Here is a 16,450-nt window from a genome sequence, read left to right as displayed (position 1 = left end):
AAGCAATGCCAGGTTGGACTATGAAAACCATAGTTTTCAGCTAAAATGCTTACTGGGATTAAGATTAGAAGAATAGCCCTTGGAGGGCAGTGGAATCTCTGACAATATACAAGCTGCTTTCTGCCTGGCATGGAGACAGAGGATTGAACTGAAGGCTTCTGGGAATTCTGTTTATCCCAGTAAAATGCTTCTGGAAATCCTTGGCTTTGCCTAATTCTGAGAAAAAGGAAAAGTTCTGTTAAAATCACCAGGCAGAATTTTCAGGTGTGGCTAGCCACTGCCGACACAATGAATATGCAAATACGGCAGGTACCTCATAGGTGAAAGTTAAAAAAACATTTTTCTCTTGGGTGGGCAGTTGATTGTGGTGCCCTCTCACCCAGGCCCAGATGCTCCCTGTGCTAGTGATAAAATTATTGTAATTTATGAGAAAATCATGAATGAGACAACAAATAGCTCTATCGTTCTTTCTACTTTACATTCATAAAGGAAGGCAGGTAAGAGTTAAAAACAAACACAAAAGAGGGTTTGTTCAACAGGAAAAAAAAGGCACAAAACAGTATGGAATAGAAAAAGGACAATTTAGTTTCTGTACTTGAATGAATAATCACAAGGCCTTCAAAGCTTTTTGAGATTGGATACATTCTGAAAACATAATTAAGGCAGGAAACTGCACAATCCAAGTCCCCCTCATTAACTTCTGCTAAATAACACATAGCCAGTGGAAAGCAATTAAAGAAAATTGGAGCAGTTAATGATCTACTCTCTGCAACCTGGACATTCAGAAAGGGGTGTGATAGGGTGGGTTGTATCTTTTTAGCCCTCAAAAAAGTAAAACTCATTGAATGTATATTTTGCTCCCCCAATTGTGAAGCCCTCATGTTTTGCAAGGCAAGTTTCTGTGCCGTGGACTGTATTTCTGCAGCAATAAAGAGGTTTACCTTAAGAGGCATTTTGCAGTATTCGTTGAGCTGCGGCACGTCAAAGACAAGACGTCGCAAGAGTTGCTGTAGCATTGAAGGCCTCAAGTGACTGCAGTAAGAAATAAGAAAGAATAGAAAGGTAAGAAAATGATAAAAGAAGGAAGAAAGAAGAAACACTCATTGATAACCATATACCAGAGCTAAGCCTCAGAATAATTAGCTCCTAAAACAAGATCTTGGGTAAATCACGGTCAATGATAACACACTTTAAAAGTAAGTACAGGTGATCCTTTCACAACATGGCAGCTAGGGGTGCTGATCCCTCCAGCATATAACTTTTGACCCCCTCCAAAACCTTACTAATAACCTACTATTGACTGGAAGCCTTACCAGTAACACAAACAATTGATTAACACCTATTTTGTGTTATATGTATTATATACTGTACTCTTATAATGAAGGCAGCTAGAGAAAATGTTAACAAAATTATAAGAGAAATATATTTATAGTATTGTGTTAATTGAAAAAAATCCATACAAGTGGACATGTACAATTCAAACCCGTGTCATTCAAAGGTCAACTGTATACTTAAAATATAAAAGGGGAATGTGTGGCTAACGAAGTGAGATACCTAAGGTAAAGTCTAATCACCAGGTGATAAGATGTCCTAGAGTCTATGCATCATCAAAATATAGTTACGGATTATGTACAAAGAATATAATAGAAAGAAGGTGCAGTTGATTTTACAGCCATCTCTAAGGGCCAACTGTCTCCTTGAACTCTGCAAAGGATGATGGAGTTGACCAGTGCATAGGTGGAATCTGAGGCCACCTACTGGTGTGACTGCAAGGGAGTTTAAGACCCTCTGAGTTACTATCCAATCTCTGAAATCCTCATTATTGGAATAATTTCTTTAGGTTAAGGCTCTGTCCTCAAAAAAACAAAACAAAACAAAACAACCCTCCTTAAACAGGCAAATACTATAATCAACTAGCGAACAATTTATCAAATTATCGAAGAGTTCATGGCGTTGGTAGTTGGTACAACTCTGAAATAGAGAAAGGAGAGATAAACAACATTGATTCACTTTTATTTTTAGATTACCAAGGCTTTTAACAACTGAATGGAATATCCAAATTCTCTGCACAGAAAAGTGCCCATATACATAATTTAGCATGTATGTTCAGTTCAAGACCTACTGACTTCCAACCACAGATGCACAAGGAGCCATGGAGGCCAAGTTAATGACTGATGTTAAATGTTGGAATGTGAGGAAAGAAATCCTACAAGGAGAATGGATGCGAATGGAGATGGACAAGAGAACTCATCTGGCTGACAACTTTTCCAAGAGCTGGCCTTGTGATAAAAAGTCCTGGAGTAAAAAGTGAAATATACAGCAAGTAAATGGCCTTGTCTCTAAGTCTTGGAATTATAATATAAAATTCATTACTAATCATTGCTTTTTTTTCTAGGTAGCCCTAGCCCCCCCCCCCCCCCCCCCAGTACATAGTCATCTGTTGTGTGATTAGAAAACCATTCATTCAACAAGAATAAGGACTATATCCAGCGGGCCACTACAGGGACACCTGCTGGGCCTATCTCCTGGACATCCCAGAGCAGTGGTTCTCAATCTTGGCTGTATTATGGAGGTACCTGGGGAGCTTCAAAAATTATAAGCCTGGGTCCCTTTACTAAAGGTTTGATTTTGGGGGTTGAGGTATGGCATGGACACTGGATATTTATTTTGTAGCTCCCTATATGATTCCAAGGCAGAAAACACTGGCTTAACACAGCAAATCAGCATCTGGACCATATTGCTGAGACCTGCTTTTGGAAGGGGCCTTCTTCCTTTGACCCTATCAGACTTGACAGTTTTCTGAGGATCCAAGTCTCTTGGGTTGACTTTACCCTTTGTTCTTGGTTGCTCTGATACCTATCTGCAGTGGTGAAAACTACTGCCCTTAATTCCCCACTGGGACTGGAGATTCCTTCTTATCTTTGCTCCAGGTTCTTTGAGGCTTACAGGTAGGCTGCTTTGATTCATACTCTTACATCTGGTCTCTGTGTAAAGGTCCACTCACTTAGAGAAGGAAAAACTTGGTTTCTGGCTTTTAGGAACCAAAACATTAGTTCTTAATCTGAATACTTAAGGCCTAAAAGACAGTTTCATCTTCTGTTCCACCAACCCTCAGGGCAAGAGCCTGAGCTGTGCCCCCCATTTCTCCATAGTGAGAGACGAGACTCCATGCAGAGGTGACCAGCAAACTTGAGGTAAGTGGGAGTCCCCGCATAACCTAAGAGGAGATGTCTGGGGAGATGTTGGTGTATGGTTAAGGCCTGGAAGCTTCCTTAAGCTGGAGTCACCAGTTTTTCAATTACACAATTAAATGCAGCTGACACGGATGCACACATGGAGGTGAAAACCACAGGCCAGGGTACTTACTTGCAAATGGCAAGCAAACATTCTTCTATGGTGTCCCTCTGAGCTTTGGTGAGGGAACGTCCCTTGGAAAGCCTATATATTGTCTGTAGTGTAGAATCGATCAAAGAGGTGTAGTGTTCTGCTCCGGCAAAGAGAGGGGCGCATCTTGTGAGGAGCGGAAGCACAGCAGAACATAGATACCTATTTAGTGCAAGCGCAGCCTCTGTGGTGCTTAGGGAAACCTAGGAAAGGGAATTGGGACACTGGTTAATCTCCTTGGGAAAGACAGAGCACAGCTTACCCTGCATATGGAGATCCTGTCTGGCAGGTTGGAAAGCTTACGCATAACAGTGTTTCACAGTAACAGAGTGAACAACTCCCTACCTTGTCAGCAGACCTACTTCTCTTTTGCATTTTTTTTTTTTTTTAAATTTTTTTTCAACGTTTATTTATTTTTGGGACAGAGAGAGACAGAGCATGAACGGGGGAGGGGCAGAGAGAGAGGGAGACACAGAATCAGAAACAGGCTCCAGGCTCTGAGCCATCAGCCCAGAGCCTGACGCGGGGCTCGAACTCGCAGACCGCGAGATCGTGACCTGGCTGAAGTCGGACGCTTAACCGACTGCGCCACCCAGGCGCCCCTCTTTTGCATTTTAAATGGAAAAAAAAAACCAGGTTAAAAGAAAAAAATAAACAGAAGGAAAGCAAAGGCTGGCTGGTCTTAACTCATTCCAAATGATCCACAAACATCTGTTACCCTCAAAGAGGGATCCTAAAACCTATTAAAATCAGCCGATGACCAGTCTAACCCAACATGTTTGCAAAGTCCAACTGCCAAGCTGCTCGGTTATTATTCTGCCTTAGCTCTTTTTTCTCACCTTGTGCAGACTCACAATTTGTCCTGAGGTGATTTTGAGATTAGTAAGTGGCTACTGGCCAAGCGAGCCGTCAAACCACTGGTTTTGTGACAAGTTTACAGAGAGAAAGTGGAGCTGTGACCTTATCACTTAATTTATGAGCATTGTGAGCAATTCACTATCTGATAAATGGCACAAGGGTAGAATTCACTAAACAGAACCTACCTTTGATGGGAAAAGGGTACAAGGAACATAAACTTAGGACTCACTCAAAAACTGCTTTAATTCTCACTCAGTGTTCTTTCTCATTCACTTAGGCTAGACACAAGGCAGGCCCAGTTACTGACATTTAGTCAAAGCATTCTTAGCTACCACCTTTGAAAACTAGGCAACTTCAAAAGAAATCTTGAGATCCACAAAGATAAAATCTTATCGTTATTTCCTGTGATTATCATAGCCATTGTATCTGTAACACATTTTCTGTAAGTTATGACATGATAAACTGCCTTGAACTGTACACATTTCTGGGTATTCCTATTAATTATCAAAAGTTTGTCTTTGATAAGACTTAGCAATCCTACTGAAAGAAATAGCAAATCTTTCACATTTATCATTTTGGTAAATAGAGTTGTCACAATGGGGAAGGACAGAGCTTTGATTCCAGTGGCTTAAAAGTTTTCAAAAGAGAATGCATAAAAATGCATGTGTTAAGGAACTGAACGTTTAGCTTATTTTGCTGCAGATTGTGCCTAGACAAGCATGTGATTTGAACACCAAATGGAAGAACAGAATTTGCTGTTTATTTGACCTATAAAAAACCCACATGCTTCGATCAGGAACCTTGGGAATGTCCCAAAAGTGAAAACAATTACCATTTTTTTTAGTCAAGTAATTTATAGAAAAAACTCACAACAAAAGTAGCTGTGGAAGCAATGTTTTAATTATCCAAAACGATCATATGTCCCAAACACCTTCAGGAATATGTCATTTCTTAACACCATGCCAAAAATAAGAATGGATCTTCCATTCAGATTGGGACTTGTATTGCTTCCCATTTCTGGGTGATCCTATACATTTGCGAGTAACCCATTCAAATGAAATCCATCCCAGTTAAGGTACTGGCTAGCTGACCACCCATCACAGAGCTCAGACTTCTATCTCTATTGGACACTAGGTGGAGCCTTTGAGAGACTTTATGATTGATTAAGAAGACCTGCATCTTCTGGTTCTCCAAAAAAGTAACCCTACATTGGCAAGATGTTTTTAGACTTATGCTGATCGAATTGTTCTTTTCTCCTTGGACCCAGGACTTCTGGTGCACTGTTTCTGACTTGGACAATCATGCTTCTATGCTTTATAACTTCTGGGGCCTCCTGTCTTGATGTCTGTTGATGTTGGATTACTATACTTCACCCTTGACTTTCAAACTTGGGTTTGACTTGGCCTCTGGTCTTGACCTTGCCATGGCCAAAGCTCCAAAACTGCTTGGCTTGGAGATTATCGTTCCTGATGGTCAGTGCATGAAACTTAAGGAGAGTGGGAAGAGTATTTCCAGCCTATGATGCTGCCAGGCAGACCTTTTCATAAGCAACAAGCCCTGGTTCTCAACCAAGGGAGATTCTGTCCCCTAGAGGACATTTGATGCTATCCAGAATTGGTTTTATGGGTGTGCTACTGGCATCTAGTGGGTAGAGGTCAAGGGATGGTGCTAAATATCCTATAATACACAGGATGTACCCCCACACCAGATAGTGCCAAGGTTGAGAAACTTGCAACAGAGGAATCTGGATTAAATACGTGAGGTCGAGTTTACTTACATTTAATTCTCTGGCCCAACAAATTAAGAACTTCCATTTCTTGGTACTTCTATTTTCTTACCTTTAAAGCCGACTGCTAACATGTAATCAGTGAGGAGATAGAAAATAATCACTTTGAAATCCAATGTTACTAACATACAATGATGGGAAAAAGATAGTTTTCCTTATTTTAGCCACTTACTGTATCTAGAGAGGCAGAGGCTCTTAAGTCAGGTAAAAATCCAACCTCTAGCAAGTGGAGCAGAAAAGTTTGATCCTTAATGCCATAAACACGATCCAAGAACAGCACCATGGGTGCCTTGTGGTCAGGGCAGAAGTTGGCTGCCATATCTGGCTCGCTGACCGACCCATCTGAAAGACACACAGAGAACGTCATGGCCCCTTTTCTATCTCCACAGACTCAAAGCCACACAGAGTGTGTCTGTCTACACGCCTTGTTCTCCTAACAAGCAACAGGAATACAGTATTGTGCTGCAGCCAGCGGATACTCGCTTGGAACAGCCGGTTGCTTACATTTCAGGAATTTTCTTGAGCCAGTTGTTAGACATACTCATTATCAACAACTAAAATTTACAATTAAGTAAATTATATTTAGAAAGGTGACAAATACTCAAAACGCATCACCTCCTAATGACGTTGCTATCAACTATATTTTTGAGGTTATTTATATCTGTTTAATTTGCATGTTGGAAATACAATACAGTGGTGTGCTATGTGCATTCTCTTTCCAACTCTGTGGCTCAGTGACACACATTGAGAGCCTGAAATGGACCATGGTGAGAGTACTTACACCACACAAAATGGGCAAATGCCAGGAATCGGGGCTTGGTTTTTTTGCTTTGTTGACTGAAGACAGAAGAAATGAAGGAAGAAAATGTAAGGGAGATTAAGTTTAAGAGTGTGTCTTGTCTGTAGCCATTACATCATAAATAGCACAAAGCTGAGGAAATATTCTCTTAGTATTTGGAAACTATTATCTGATTTAGGTGAAATTGAGGACAGATATTCCAATAATTCTAATCTTATTTTAATACAAAAGTTCAAAGGTGAAGCGAGGAATACCATGAAGAAAACAAAAACTGCTTGACTTAGAGAATAAAGACAGGAGTTTGAAAGTTTGTTAATATCAAAAAAAAAAAAAAATAGGAAAAAGAGCCCCTAAATGATCAAGCTAAATCAGAGCATATTTACATACTGTACTTCATAAATTACCTTGAGAGCCACAAAGGTTTAGTCCTATCCAGCCCAGAGCCTCATTCAGCGCAGGGATCAGTGCAGGGCTCTGGCCAAGCAAGGAGAGAAGGGGACCTTCCCAACAAGAAGCTACCTGCCTCTGCTGAACACCAGGGGGAGCCAGATCTGAATGGCGAGGCTGAATTAATCTCTGAGACTCATGTTCTGAGGAACATTCATTTTATACAATACTAAGTGTTTTGTGCTCAAGAAGTTTGGGTAATTCTGAGTTTGACATTTCTTTTATCATATGTTTTTTCAAAGGCTCTATAATCTTTGTTCTTCATGATAAGCACAACATTTTCGAGATTGATATCACCAAGACTAAGAAGTAAGAGACCCACAAAGATCAACAATTAGCTATCCATGAACAAAAACAGCACTGGGAGAAGCCAGGAGTCAACGTAAGAAACTTCAGTAACACAGTGGAACAAAAAACCTGAGAATCACTGCACAAGAAAGTAAGGATACATTTTGCTGGCATTATCCCAGGCTGGCACTGTTCAGGGCCAAGCAGGAGCTGCTCATCTAGAAAGAGTTCCCTTCACTGGGTAAAGAGAATGGGGTGAACAATCATCTCCTTTACCTTTTGGGGAGCTACATGAAGGATACCTTCTGTCTCACCCCAGCTAGAGCCCAGTGAAGGGAGGGGTCTCAGGAAAAGAAAGAAGGGCAAGGGCCACTTGCATCAACCAGGCAGTGGGAGTCACTGTGGTCACCAGTGACCTGCTCTGCAGAGGACCCCAGCAGCTCTTGCCAGTGAAGAAACCAACACCCAGCATTAGCCACCGTGAAACCCTGGCAGGTTTCCCAGGTTTTGTGTTTGCAGATGCCCAGCCACCTGGGTCTCTTCTCACTCCCATATCTCTCAATGCCAGAACCCTGATCTGTATTGGCAGCCAGTCCTGGGCTCTGCAGCTGTACTGATTCAAGATGCCAGCCCAGACCCTTGCAGCTGATACCCACCATCATGGGCACACTTGGGAAGACTTCCATCACTGGCCTCTGTTTCCATGCGTACACCCGTGGTAAGATCCTGCAGCCATGGGAGTACATGCAGACAACCAGGGCCCCACAGCTGCTTGTGGGCCCAGCTCTGGCCTTGCCTCCAGTCAGTGGCCTGCACTGCTGGGCTTATCTCAGCTGGCACCTTCAACTGTGAACTTGCATCTCACTGGCCTGAGTCTTGTCACTGGCTACTACTGCTGTGCACCTGTGGTGAGACCCTGCAGCCGCAGGCACGCATGCTGACAGCCAGGGTCCCCGCAGGTGCTAGTGCCTCCATACAGTTCACCCTGATACTTGCTGCTCACCCTGGCTCCTGCCACTCCACGTGTGTCTGCAACTGGCCTGTGCCACTACACAGGCACCTGCAGTTGGTCCCTGCAGCAGAGTGTACACATCACCGGCTCCAGCTACCACCACTGCCTACCCTTCTTCCTAGTTGTTAGATATGGACTTCACTGCTGAGGATCCCAATAGCCCTTGCAGCTACTGAGGATCTCCAGCAGGACTTGCCAAGGACCGCATAATTATCAGTGTGGTGGACTGCAGTGGCCTGAGCTGCCAAGACATCATGCCCCCCAAGCTCCAGATCTAAAGCCAAAGCACACACCTGTGCTTGGTGCCCTGTCCCACGAGATCTGGGGTCACAGCACACTCTAACATGCCCCCACCTGCAGGTGAGGGTCTTTCCTTACCAAAGTCAGTCCATGAAGTGTGAAGGGGTGACTGCTTCTCCCAGGGTGCAGGTATCTATGCAAGGCTATAGGTGTCACAACAAAGAAGGGAAACAGGACACCACAAAAGGAACACAGTAAACTCCTAGTAATTGACCCCAAAGACAATGGAGACACATGAATTACTTGGCAAAGAATTCAAAATAATTATTCTCAAGGTGCTCAGAGGTCAAAAACATAAAGAAACAAACACAAATTTCACAGCTCAAGAATACAGTGACTGAATGAAAGAATTCATTGTGTAGAGCACTTCAACACCACCCTGGCCCAAGCAGAAGAATCCATGAAATTAAAGAAGGATCATTTGACATTTCCCATTAAGGGGAAAAAGAAAAAAGAATGAAAATGAAGAAAGCCTATAGGATTTATGGGACACCATTAAGAGGAACAATCTACACATCATTCAAGTCCCACAGTAGAAGAGAGGGCAAAGAAGGAGAAAGCTTATTTAAATACCATTGAGATCTTCCCAAACCCAGAGAGATCTGTGGACATCCAAGTTCATGAAGCTAAGAAGTCACCCTTTAATTTCAATCTGAAATGATCTTTTCCAAGACCCATTATACTAAAACTGTCTACATCAAAGGCAAAAAGAATTGTAAAAGCAGCAAAAGAAAAAATTTCACCGACACCAGTGAACCCCCATTAGACTATCAGTATATTTCTCAGCAGAAAAACTCTGCAGCAAGCTAGGAGAGATGGGATGATACATGCGAAGCACTAAATGAAAAAAACGCCAACCAAGAATAGTTTACCTAGTGAAGTTGTCTTTCAGAAGTGGAGGTGAGAGAAATACCTTCCCAAACAAACAAAAGCTGGGGAAATTCATCACCACTAGACCTGCCTTACAAGAAATACTGAAAGAGTGGCGTCTGGGTGGCTCAGTCGGTTGAGCATCCGACTTCGGCTCAGGTCATGATTTCACAGTTCATGGTTCTGAGCCCCACATCAGGCTCTGTGCTGCCAGCTTGCTCAGAGCCTGCAGCCTGCTTCAGATTCTGTGTCTCCTTCTCTTTCTGCCCCACCCTTGCTCGTGATCTCTCAGAAATAAGTAAGTGTTAAAAAACAATAAAAAAAAAAAAAGAAATGCAGAAAGGAGTTCTCCCCCCCCCATTTATTTATTTATTTACTTACTTACTTACTTACTTATTTAGAGGGAGAGGGAGTACAATAAGGGGAGGGGCAGAGACAAGGAGAAAGAGAGAGTCCCAAGCAGACTCCATACTGTCAGCACATAGCCTGATGTGGGACTTTATCCCACAAACCATGAGATCATGACCTGAACCAAAATTAAAAGTCAGACACTTAACTGACTGAGCAATCCAGGTACCCCTGAAAGCAGTTCTTCAAGCTTAAATAAAAGGATACTAAACAATAACATGAAAACATAAAACACACTGGTAATATGGATAAGTATATAGTTAGATCCAGAATACTCCCATACATAAGGAAGGAAAAAAAAAAAAGAACAGAAATAAATAAGGAATGGAAAAGACACTAAAATGATCAACAAAACTAATAGCTAACTTTTGAAAAGATAAAGTTGATAAAGATTTAGCTAGAATTACCAAGAAAAAGAGGGCTGAAATAAAGAAAATTATAAACAAAAGAGGAGGTGTTACAATGGATACCACACAAATATAAAAAAATCACAAGAGACTATTATGCTTAATTATGCACCAACAAATTGGACAACCCAGAAAAAATGGATAAATTCCAGACACACAGACCAATGGAATACAGTTGAGAGGCAGAAATATACCTATGCATATATTGTCAACTAATATTTGACAAAGAAGCCAAAAATATTCAATGGGGAAAGGACAGTCTCTTCAAAAAATGGTGTTGGGGGAAACTACATATTCATACTCAAAAGAATGAAACTGGACCCATAGTTACACCACTTACAAAAATTACCTCAAAATGGACTAAGGAAATGGAAGACCTGAAACTGTAAAACTAGAAGAAAACATAAAAGGCAAACTCCTTGACTTCAGTCTTGGAAATATTTTTTTTTGGATATGACACCAGCAGCAGAGGCAACAAAACCAAGAATTAATAGGTGGGACTACCTAAAAGAAAAAACTCCTGCACAGCAAAGAAAACCAACAACGAAGCGAAATAGCAACCTACACAATAGGAGAAAATACTTGCAAACCATCCGACAGGGAGTTAAAATCCAAAAGACATAAGGAACTCATAGAATTCACAAGAAAAAGACCCTAAACCCAATTAAAAACGGGCAAAGGACTTGAGGGGTGCCTGGGTGGTTCAGCTGGTTGAGCATCAGACTCTTGCTTTTGGCTCAGGTCACGATCTCAGTTTCATGAGTTTGAGCCCCATGTTGGGCTCTGCTCTGGCAGCACAGAGCCTGCTTGGGTTTCTTTCTCCCTCTTTCTCTGCCCCTCTCCTCTTGCACTGCCTCTGTCTCTCTCTAAACAAACACACTTTAAAAAAATGGGCAAAGGGCTTGAAAAGACATTTTTCTAAAGACATGAAAATGACCAACAGGCGCACAAGAAGGTGCTCAACATTACTAATAATCAGGGAAATGAAAATCAAAACCACAATGAGCTGTCACCTCATACCTATTAGAATTGCTATTTTCAAAAAGACAGGGAATAGCAAATACTGGCAAGGATTTGGAGTAAAGGAAACTCGTGTGCACTGTTGGTAGGAATGTAAACTGGTGCAGGTGCCATGGCAAACAGTATGAAGATTCCTCAAAATAATGAAAAATCGAACTATCATATGACCCAGCAATCCCCCTCCTGGGTATATTCCCCAAGGAAACAAAATCATCATCTCAAAGAGATATCTGCATCCGTATGTTCATTGTGGCATTATTCACCAGAGCCAAGACATGGCAGCAGTCTAAGTGTCTGTTGATGGATGAATGGATAAAGAAAATGTGAACACACACACACAGGAATATTAGTCAGCTATAAGAAAAAAGGAAATCTTGCCATTGGCAGTAACATGAATGGACCTTGAGGACATTATGTTAAGTGAAATAAGTCAGAGAAAGACAAATATTGTATGGTTTCACTTATATGTATAATCTAAAAACACTCAAATTATAGAAACATGGAGTAGAATGATAATTACCAGGTCATGGGGGAGGTAGGGTAAATGAGCAGATGCTGGTCCAAGAGCACAAACTTTCAGTTATAAGATGAGTAAGTCGGGGATCTAATGGTATATATAGCATGGTGACTAAGTTAACAATACTGTATTATATCCTTGAAAGTTGCTGTGAGAGTAGAGCTTTAATACTCTCAATAGAACAACAAAAAAGGTAATTATGTAAGGCCAAGGAGGTGTTAACTAAACTTATTGTGGTAAACACCTGCAAAATACACACACACACACACACACACACACACACACACAAAATCACACTGTATACCTTAAACTTACATAATATTATATATTGTAGCTCAATTATGCGGGAAAAAATGTGATATATCCCAAGGCATTTCCCAAACTTATATTACTCCAAACTTCTTAACACATACAGCAATTAATGTTTTCTACAAAAATGTTCTGCGTAACACCAGTTTGGGAAACACTGTAATAGTCAGAGTCATGTTATCTTTTCAATTCCTCCAACTGCCAGGAGGAAACTGCCTGGATAGCAAGTGCAGTGACATGGAGAAATTGAATCCTTTTGGGAAAGTATAGGTTTTGCAAAGCTAACATTGATCGATGCCAAAGGTCATCTGGCAAGTAGCACTGGGTGAAAACCTCTTTATATCCATGGACATGAGGTTCACAGGGCTGTGGTGGAAGGGAGCCTAAGTCAGGCCCTAGCCGTCTGCTGCCCACCTGGCTGCACAATCCGGGGACACTGAGGCAAAGGAGAAAGAAGGCTGAGGTGAGAGCTTTCATTGGTTCCATTCCATCAGCTTCCTTCCAGAGGGTTAGAGCACTCAGAGGACTGTGAGGTCTAGACTGGCCCTCCCCATGGGGAAAAGGGTACAGGAGTCTCTGACAGCAGACCAGAGGAGACAGCAGCTAGCTGGAGCCAGGAGGAGATAATTCCTCATTGCCAGAAAAAGAGCAACCTTTCCCAGTGCTGCCTGTCCCATGAGTAGGAGCCTGGAAAGACAGGCTACCTACCAGTACACAGTCCAGCCCTTGAGCGAGTGGCCCCCTGGGAGACTGGCAGAACTCAGCCTTCAGCTGCTTCTCTTACCTTTGTTCAGGGAAGGCAGCTTCAAGGGGATGCTGATGATCCCAACCAGGTCCTCAGTGGGGACCAGGGAGCGCAGGATTGACCTGATCCGGATGGCTTCCCCCTTTCCTGTCTGGATAAGCTGCAATGCAGTGTTGGAGAATGACATAAAGGAAGTTCCCACACCCCTCACCACCCACCTCCAAACCTCTGGCAGTGAAATAGTTCTCCTTAAGGGGTCGGTACACTTCTATATTTCTCTAATTGCCATAGACACTTATGGCCATAGGGAAAGAAGGGAGCTTTCTTTTTTTGATTTTCTTGAGGAGGTGATACTGAGGGAATAACTCTGAACAAGGAGGTCACTCGATTCCTTTGCTGTGATTACAGTGGTTATGCAGTTATGGGATCAAGTCTCTGCAGTAAATGTGCAGGCTGCTGGGGATTTTCAGTGTGACTGCAATACACGGAATTCTCAGTGGCCATGACAGAAGTGTTGACATTGTGGCCACAATTCCAGACTTTAGAATTCAGCTAAAATACAGAAGTCACTTATGAATTTCACCTTCCTAAAAGTTTGATTAATGCTGGGGCTGGGGGTGGGCAAGAGGTATTGATAGAGAATGTCCTAGAGAATGTGAGTGTCTAAGCAGAGGTATCCCGAGATGGATAACCTGATCCATACGATCATGAATGAGCCAACCAGTGTGTACAGGTGCATATCTGGAACATGAGGACAGTGGGTAAGCTTCTGAGAACAGACTCTCAGCTGCAAACTGAACTGTTACGAGCTCAGGATGGAATCTTGCATGGGTGATGATGGCTCCTCCCCTCCAACCACCACTTATAGAGTAGGAGCCTGAGGGAAGGGTGCTGAGAAGGGTTATGTGTCAACTGTCAAGCCAGAGGGGCAGTAAGGAAGGAAGGAACTCCTTCCCAGATGGAACAGCTCTGATGGCTTACCTGTCCCACAATGCTGTCTTCGTGAGAATAAGCCAAATGTGTAACTTGCTTTCTCAAGTGATGGCCAGTGATGAGGGAACTGACAACGTGCCTCATCCTGCCCCAAGACTGTAGAACATGCTAGTTTTTCCCTTCCTCCCTTTAAAGCTTCAGTTGTTGAAAGGCACAAAAATGGAAAGATGGGCTTATGTGGATGAGGCTGATTTATCACAGTAGGAACCAGAATCCTCAGTTAAGAATTCTGATCAGGCTCCCTTAGCAAGATTTAGACTTTCTTCTATGCACAGTACTTTTAACCTGGATTCTTCCACACTGGGATAGTTTCCCTACCCACTTGTAGATGGATTTGCAAATGGGCTAGACTGTGTTTTAGGCAGGCCCCATGACATACTGGAAGAAAGAGAAGACTGGATACTTTAGTGCAGCGTCCTAACCTATAGGTTGTGACCAATTAGTGGGCTGTGCAATCACATTAGGGGGTTGTGACCTGCATTAAAAAGCATGAAGTAGATTAGTACAGAAAAGAAAATGTTAGCATGCAGTGTCTGTAGGAATGGTAAATTCAGTTTCTTGAATAGATAGATAGATAGATAGATACACACATCATATATATATATGCACATATACATATATATGGTGGGTTGCAAGGTAAATTAAATTTCTTACTATGGCTAAAACAATTTTTTTTTGGTCAAAAAGTTTGAAAGCCACTATTTTAATGAGTTCTGTCTTTTGTAAGAATTAAAAAAAAATACAACATATCTATTGTTAACCTGTCAATGACCAAATACACAGTCTCATCAACACTAGATACCACTGTTTATATTAACCCAATCTGCATTGCAAACCACGTTTGAGAGATACCCTGGCTTAATCCAAATGCGGTGAGCAGTGCAGGAAGAGGCAGGCAGGCACCGGAGGCTTGAATGAGCAAATCAAACAGTTCTTTTAAGAAATGACCAAGGACATTTTTTAATGAAAAAATTTTTAAACTTTTCTATTTTGATATAAAATGGAATTATTTCCTCCTTTCCTAATCATGTGAGGCCTTATGTGAAATAAGGTCACTCTCGCTCATCCCTGAGCAGAGGTGAAAAGGGAAGAGGAGGAACATAACTTTTTAGGACAGAACTGGAAGCCTGAGAAGTCATCCCATAAAAATAGAAGCATCTATTTTTTTTTTTCCTTTTGCCTGCAAAGTTTACCTCTGGGAAATAATCACACATGAGCCAGGGATAGAGACTGCCTCCCTGGTGCCTAACACCATGGGGCATTGGGAAAAGAGGATTTTCCATGTGGAGTGCACCAGTGGCCACAGTCAAGAATCAAGTTGGTCACATTCTGGACAAATTGATGGAATGGAAATGTAATTTGGGGGGGCTTATAAGACGGAATATGTGGAGGATGTGCCCAACTAGCGCCACAGAGAAATCACACAACACAGGGACTTGCTCAGGAATCATTCCTTAGAAGCCTGTGGCATCAGCTATGAGAGGTGGAAACTACTCTAGTAGCTAAAAGGAACTGAGAGAAATGCCAGAGACTGAAGAAGAAATTACGTTCAGGAAATCTCCAGTGCTCTTTCGCTCAAGCCCCTCAAAGTTGCCCAGTGGGAACTCACATGCATTTCAGGAGCACAGCGGCCCAGGAGATCTATAAGGGCTGAATAGAAAGACATAATTGCATTGCCCATGTGGACGATCTCTTCTTCATATTCACCGTCCTCCGTGCTGCGGAAAGAGAACCAACATGGGGAAGGTGTGAGGAAGCCTGGCAGGTGTGGCCATGTTATTGGACATGAACTGCAAGACAATGAAACCCTCTGCTCATCCTAAGGATCCCATATCCTTTCCCTTGGACGCCCTCCCTCCCAACAACGTGGTTTTACTCAGTAAGCTCAAAGGACCCAAATGTTTGTCCACGGAATTCCTAGGTCCTCTGAACTTCAAGGCCTAAGTACTGACATGAGCTGATCCTGCAGACCCGTGGAGTGGAGCAGGATTTCCCAAAGTTCCCACCAACTCTTCATTCCATTTTCCACCCTGAACGTGCATGGAAAGCATATTGGAGTAAGTCCATGCCCTGGCTCTGTTGGTAACAAGCTGTATGACCCTGGCCTCTGTTTCTTCTCATGCTACACGAGGAAGGTGGAGCAGCTGATGTTTTGGGTTTTTTCTAATTCTACCAGATCACCTACCAGAGCAAATAATAAGCAAATGAACCCCAACTGCTTAGACAGGTACCCCTATGGGGTTATACCCACTCTCTAGATTCTGGGGTCTAATATAGAGGCTATAATAAAGGAAAGGGAACTGGTCC

At 42.4% G+C, this 16,450-nt stretch overlaps 1 protein-coding gene across 1 annotated transcript in view; it reads right to left on the bottom strand.

The window, feature by feature from the left end:
- RYR3 (ryanodine receptor 3) overlaps window positions 1-16,450 on the bottom strand; it is a 451,654-nt gene that overhangs the window by 113,576 nt on the left and 321,628 nt on the right. Inside the window, exons 45-49 of the mRNA XM_043554522.1 lie at window positions 15,753-15,861; window positions 13,190-13,310; window positions 6,201-6,370; window positions 3,367-3,587; window positions 942-1,032 (exon numbers count right to left, since the gene is read on the bottom strand). Of these exons, the coding sequence (XP_043410457.1) occupies window positions 942-1,032; window positions 3,367-3,587; window positions 6,201-6,370; window positions 13,190-13,310; window positions 15,753-15,861 (712 nt within the window). The remainder of the gene's footprint in view (window positions 1-941; window positions 1,033-3,366; window positions 3,588-6,200; window positions 6,371-13,189; window positions 13,311-15,752; window positions 15,862-16,450) is intronic.

Source organism: Prionailurus bengalensis, chromosome B3 (assembly GCF_016509475.1).
Source record: "Prionailurus bengalensis isolate Pbe53 chromosome B3, Fcat_Pben_1.1_paternal_pri, whole genome shotgun sequence".
Lineage (NCBI taxonomy): Eukaryota > Metazoa > Chordata > Mammalia > Carnivora > Felidae > Prionailurus > Prionailurus bengalensis.
This window is presented reverse-complemented; position numbering and strand designations above follow the sequence as displayed.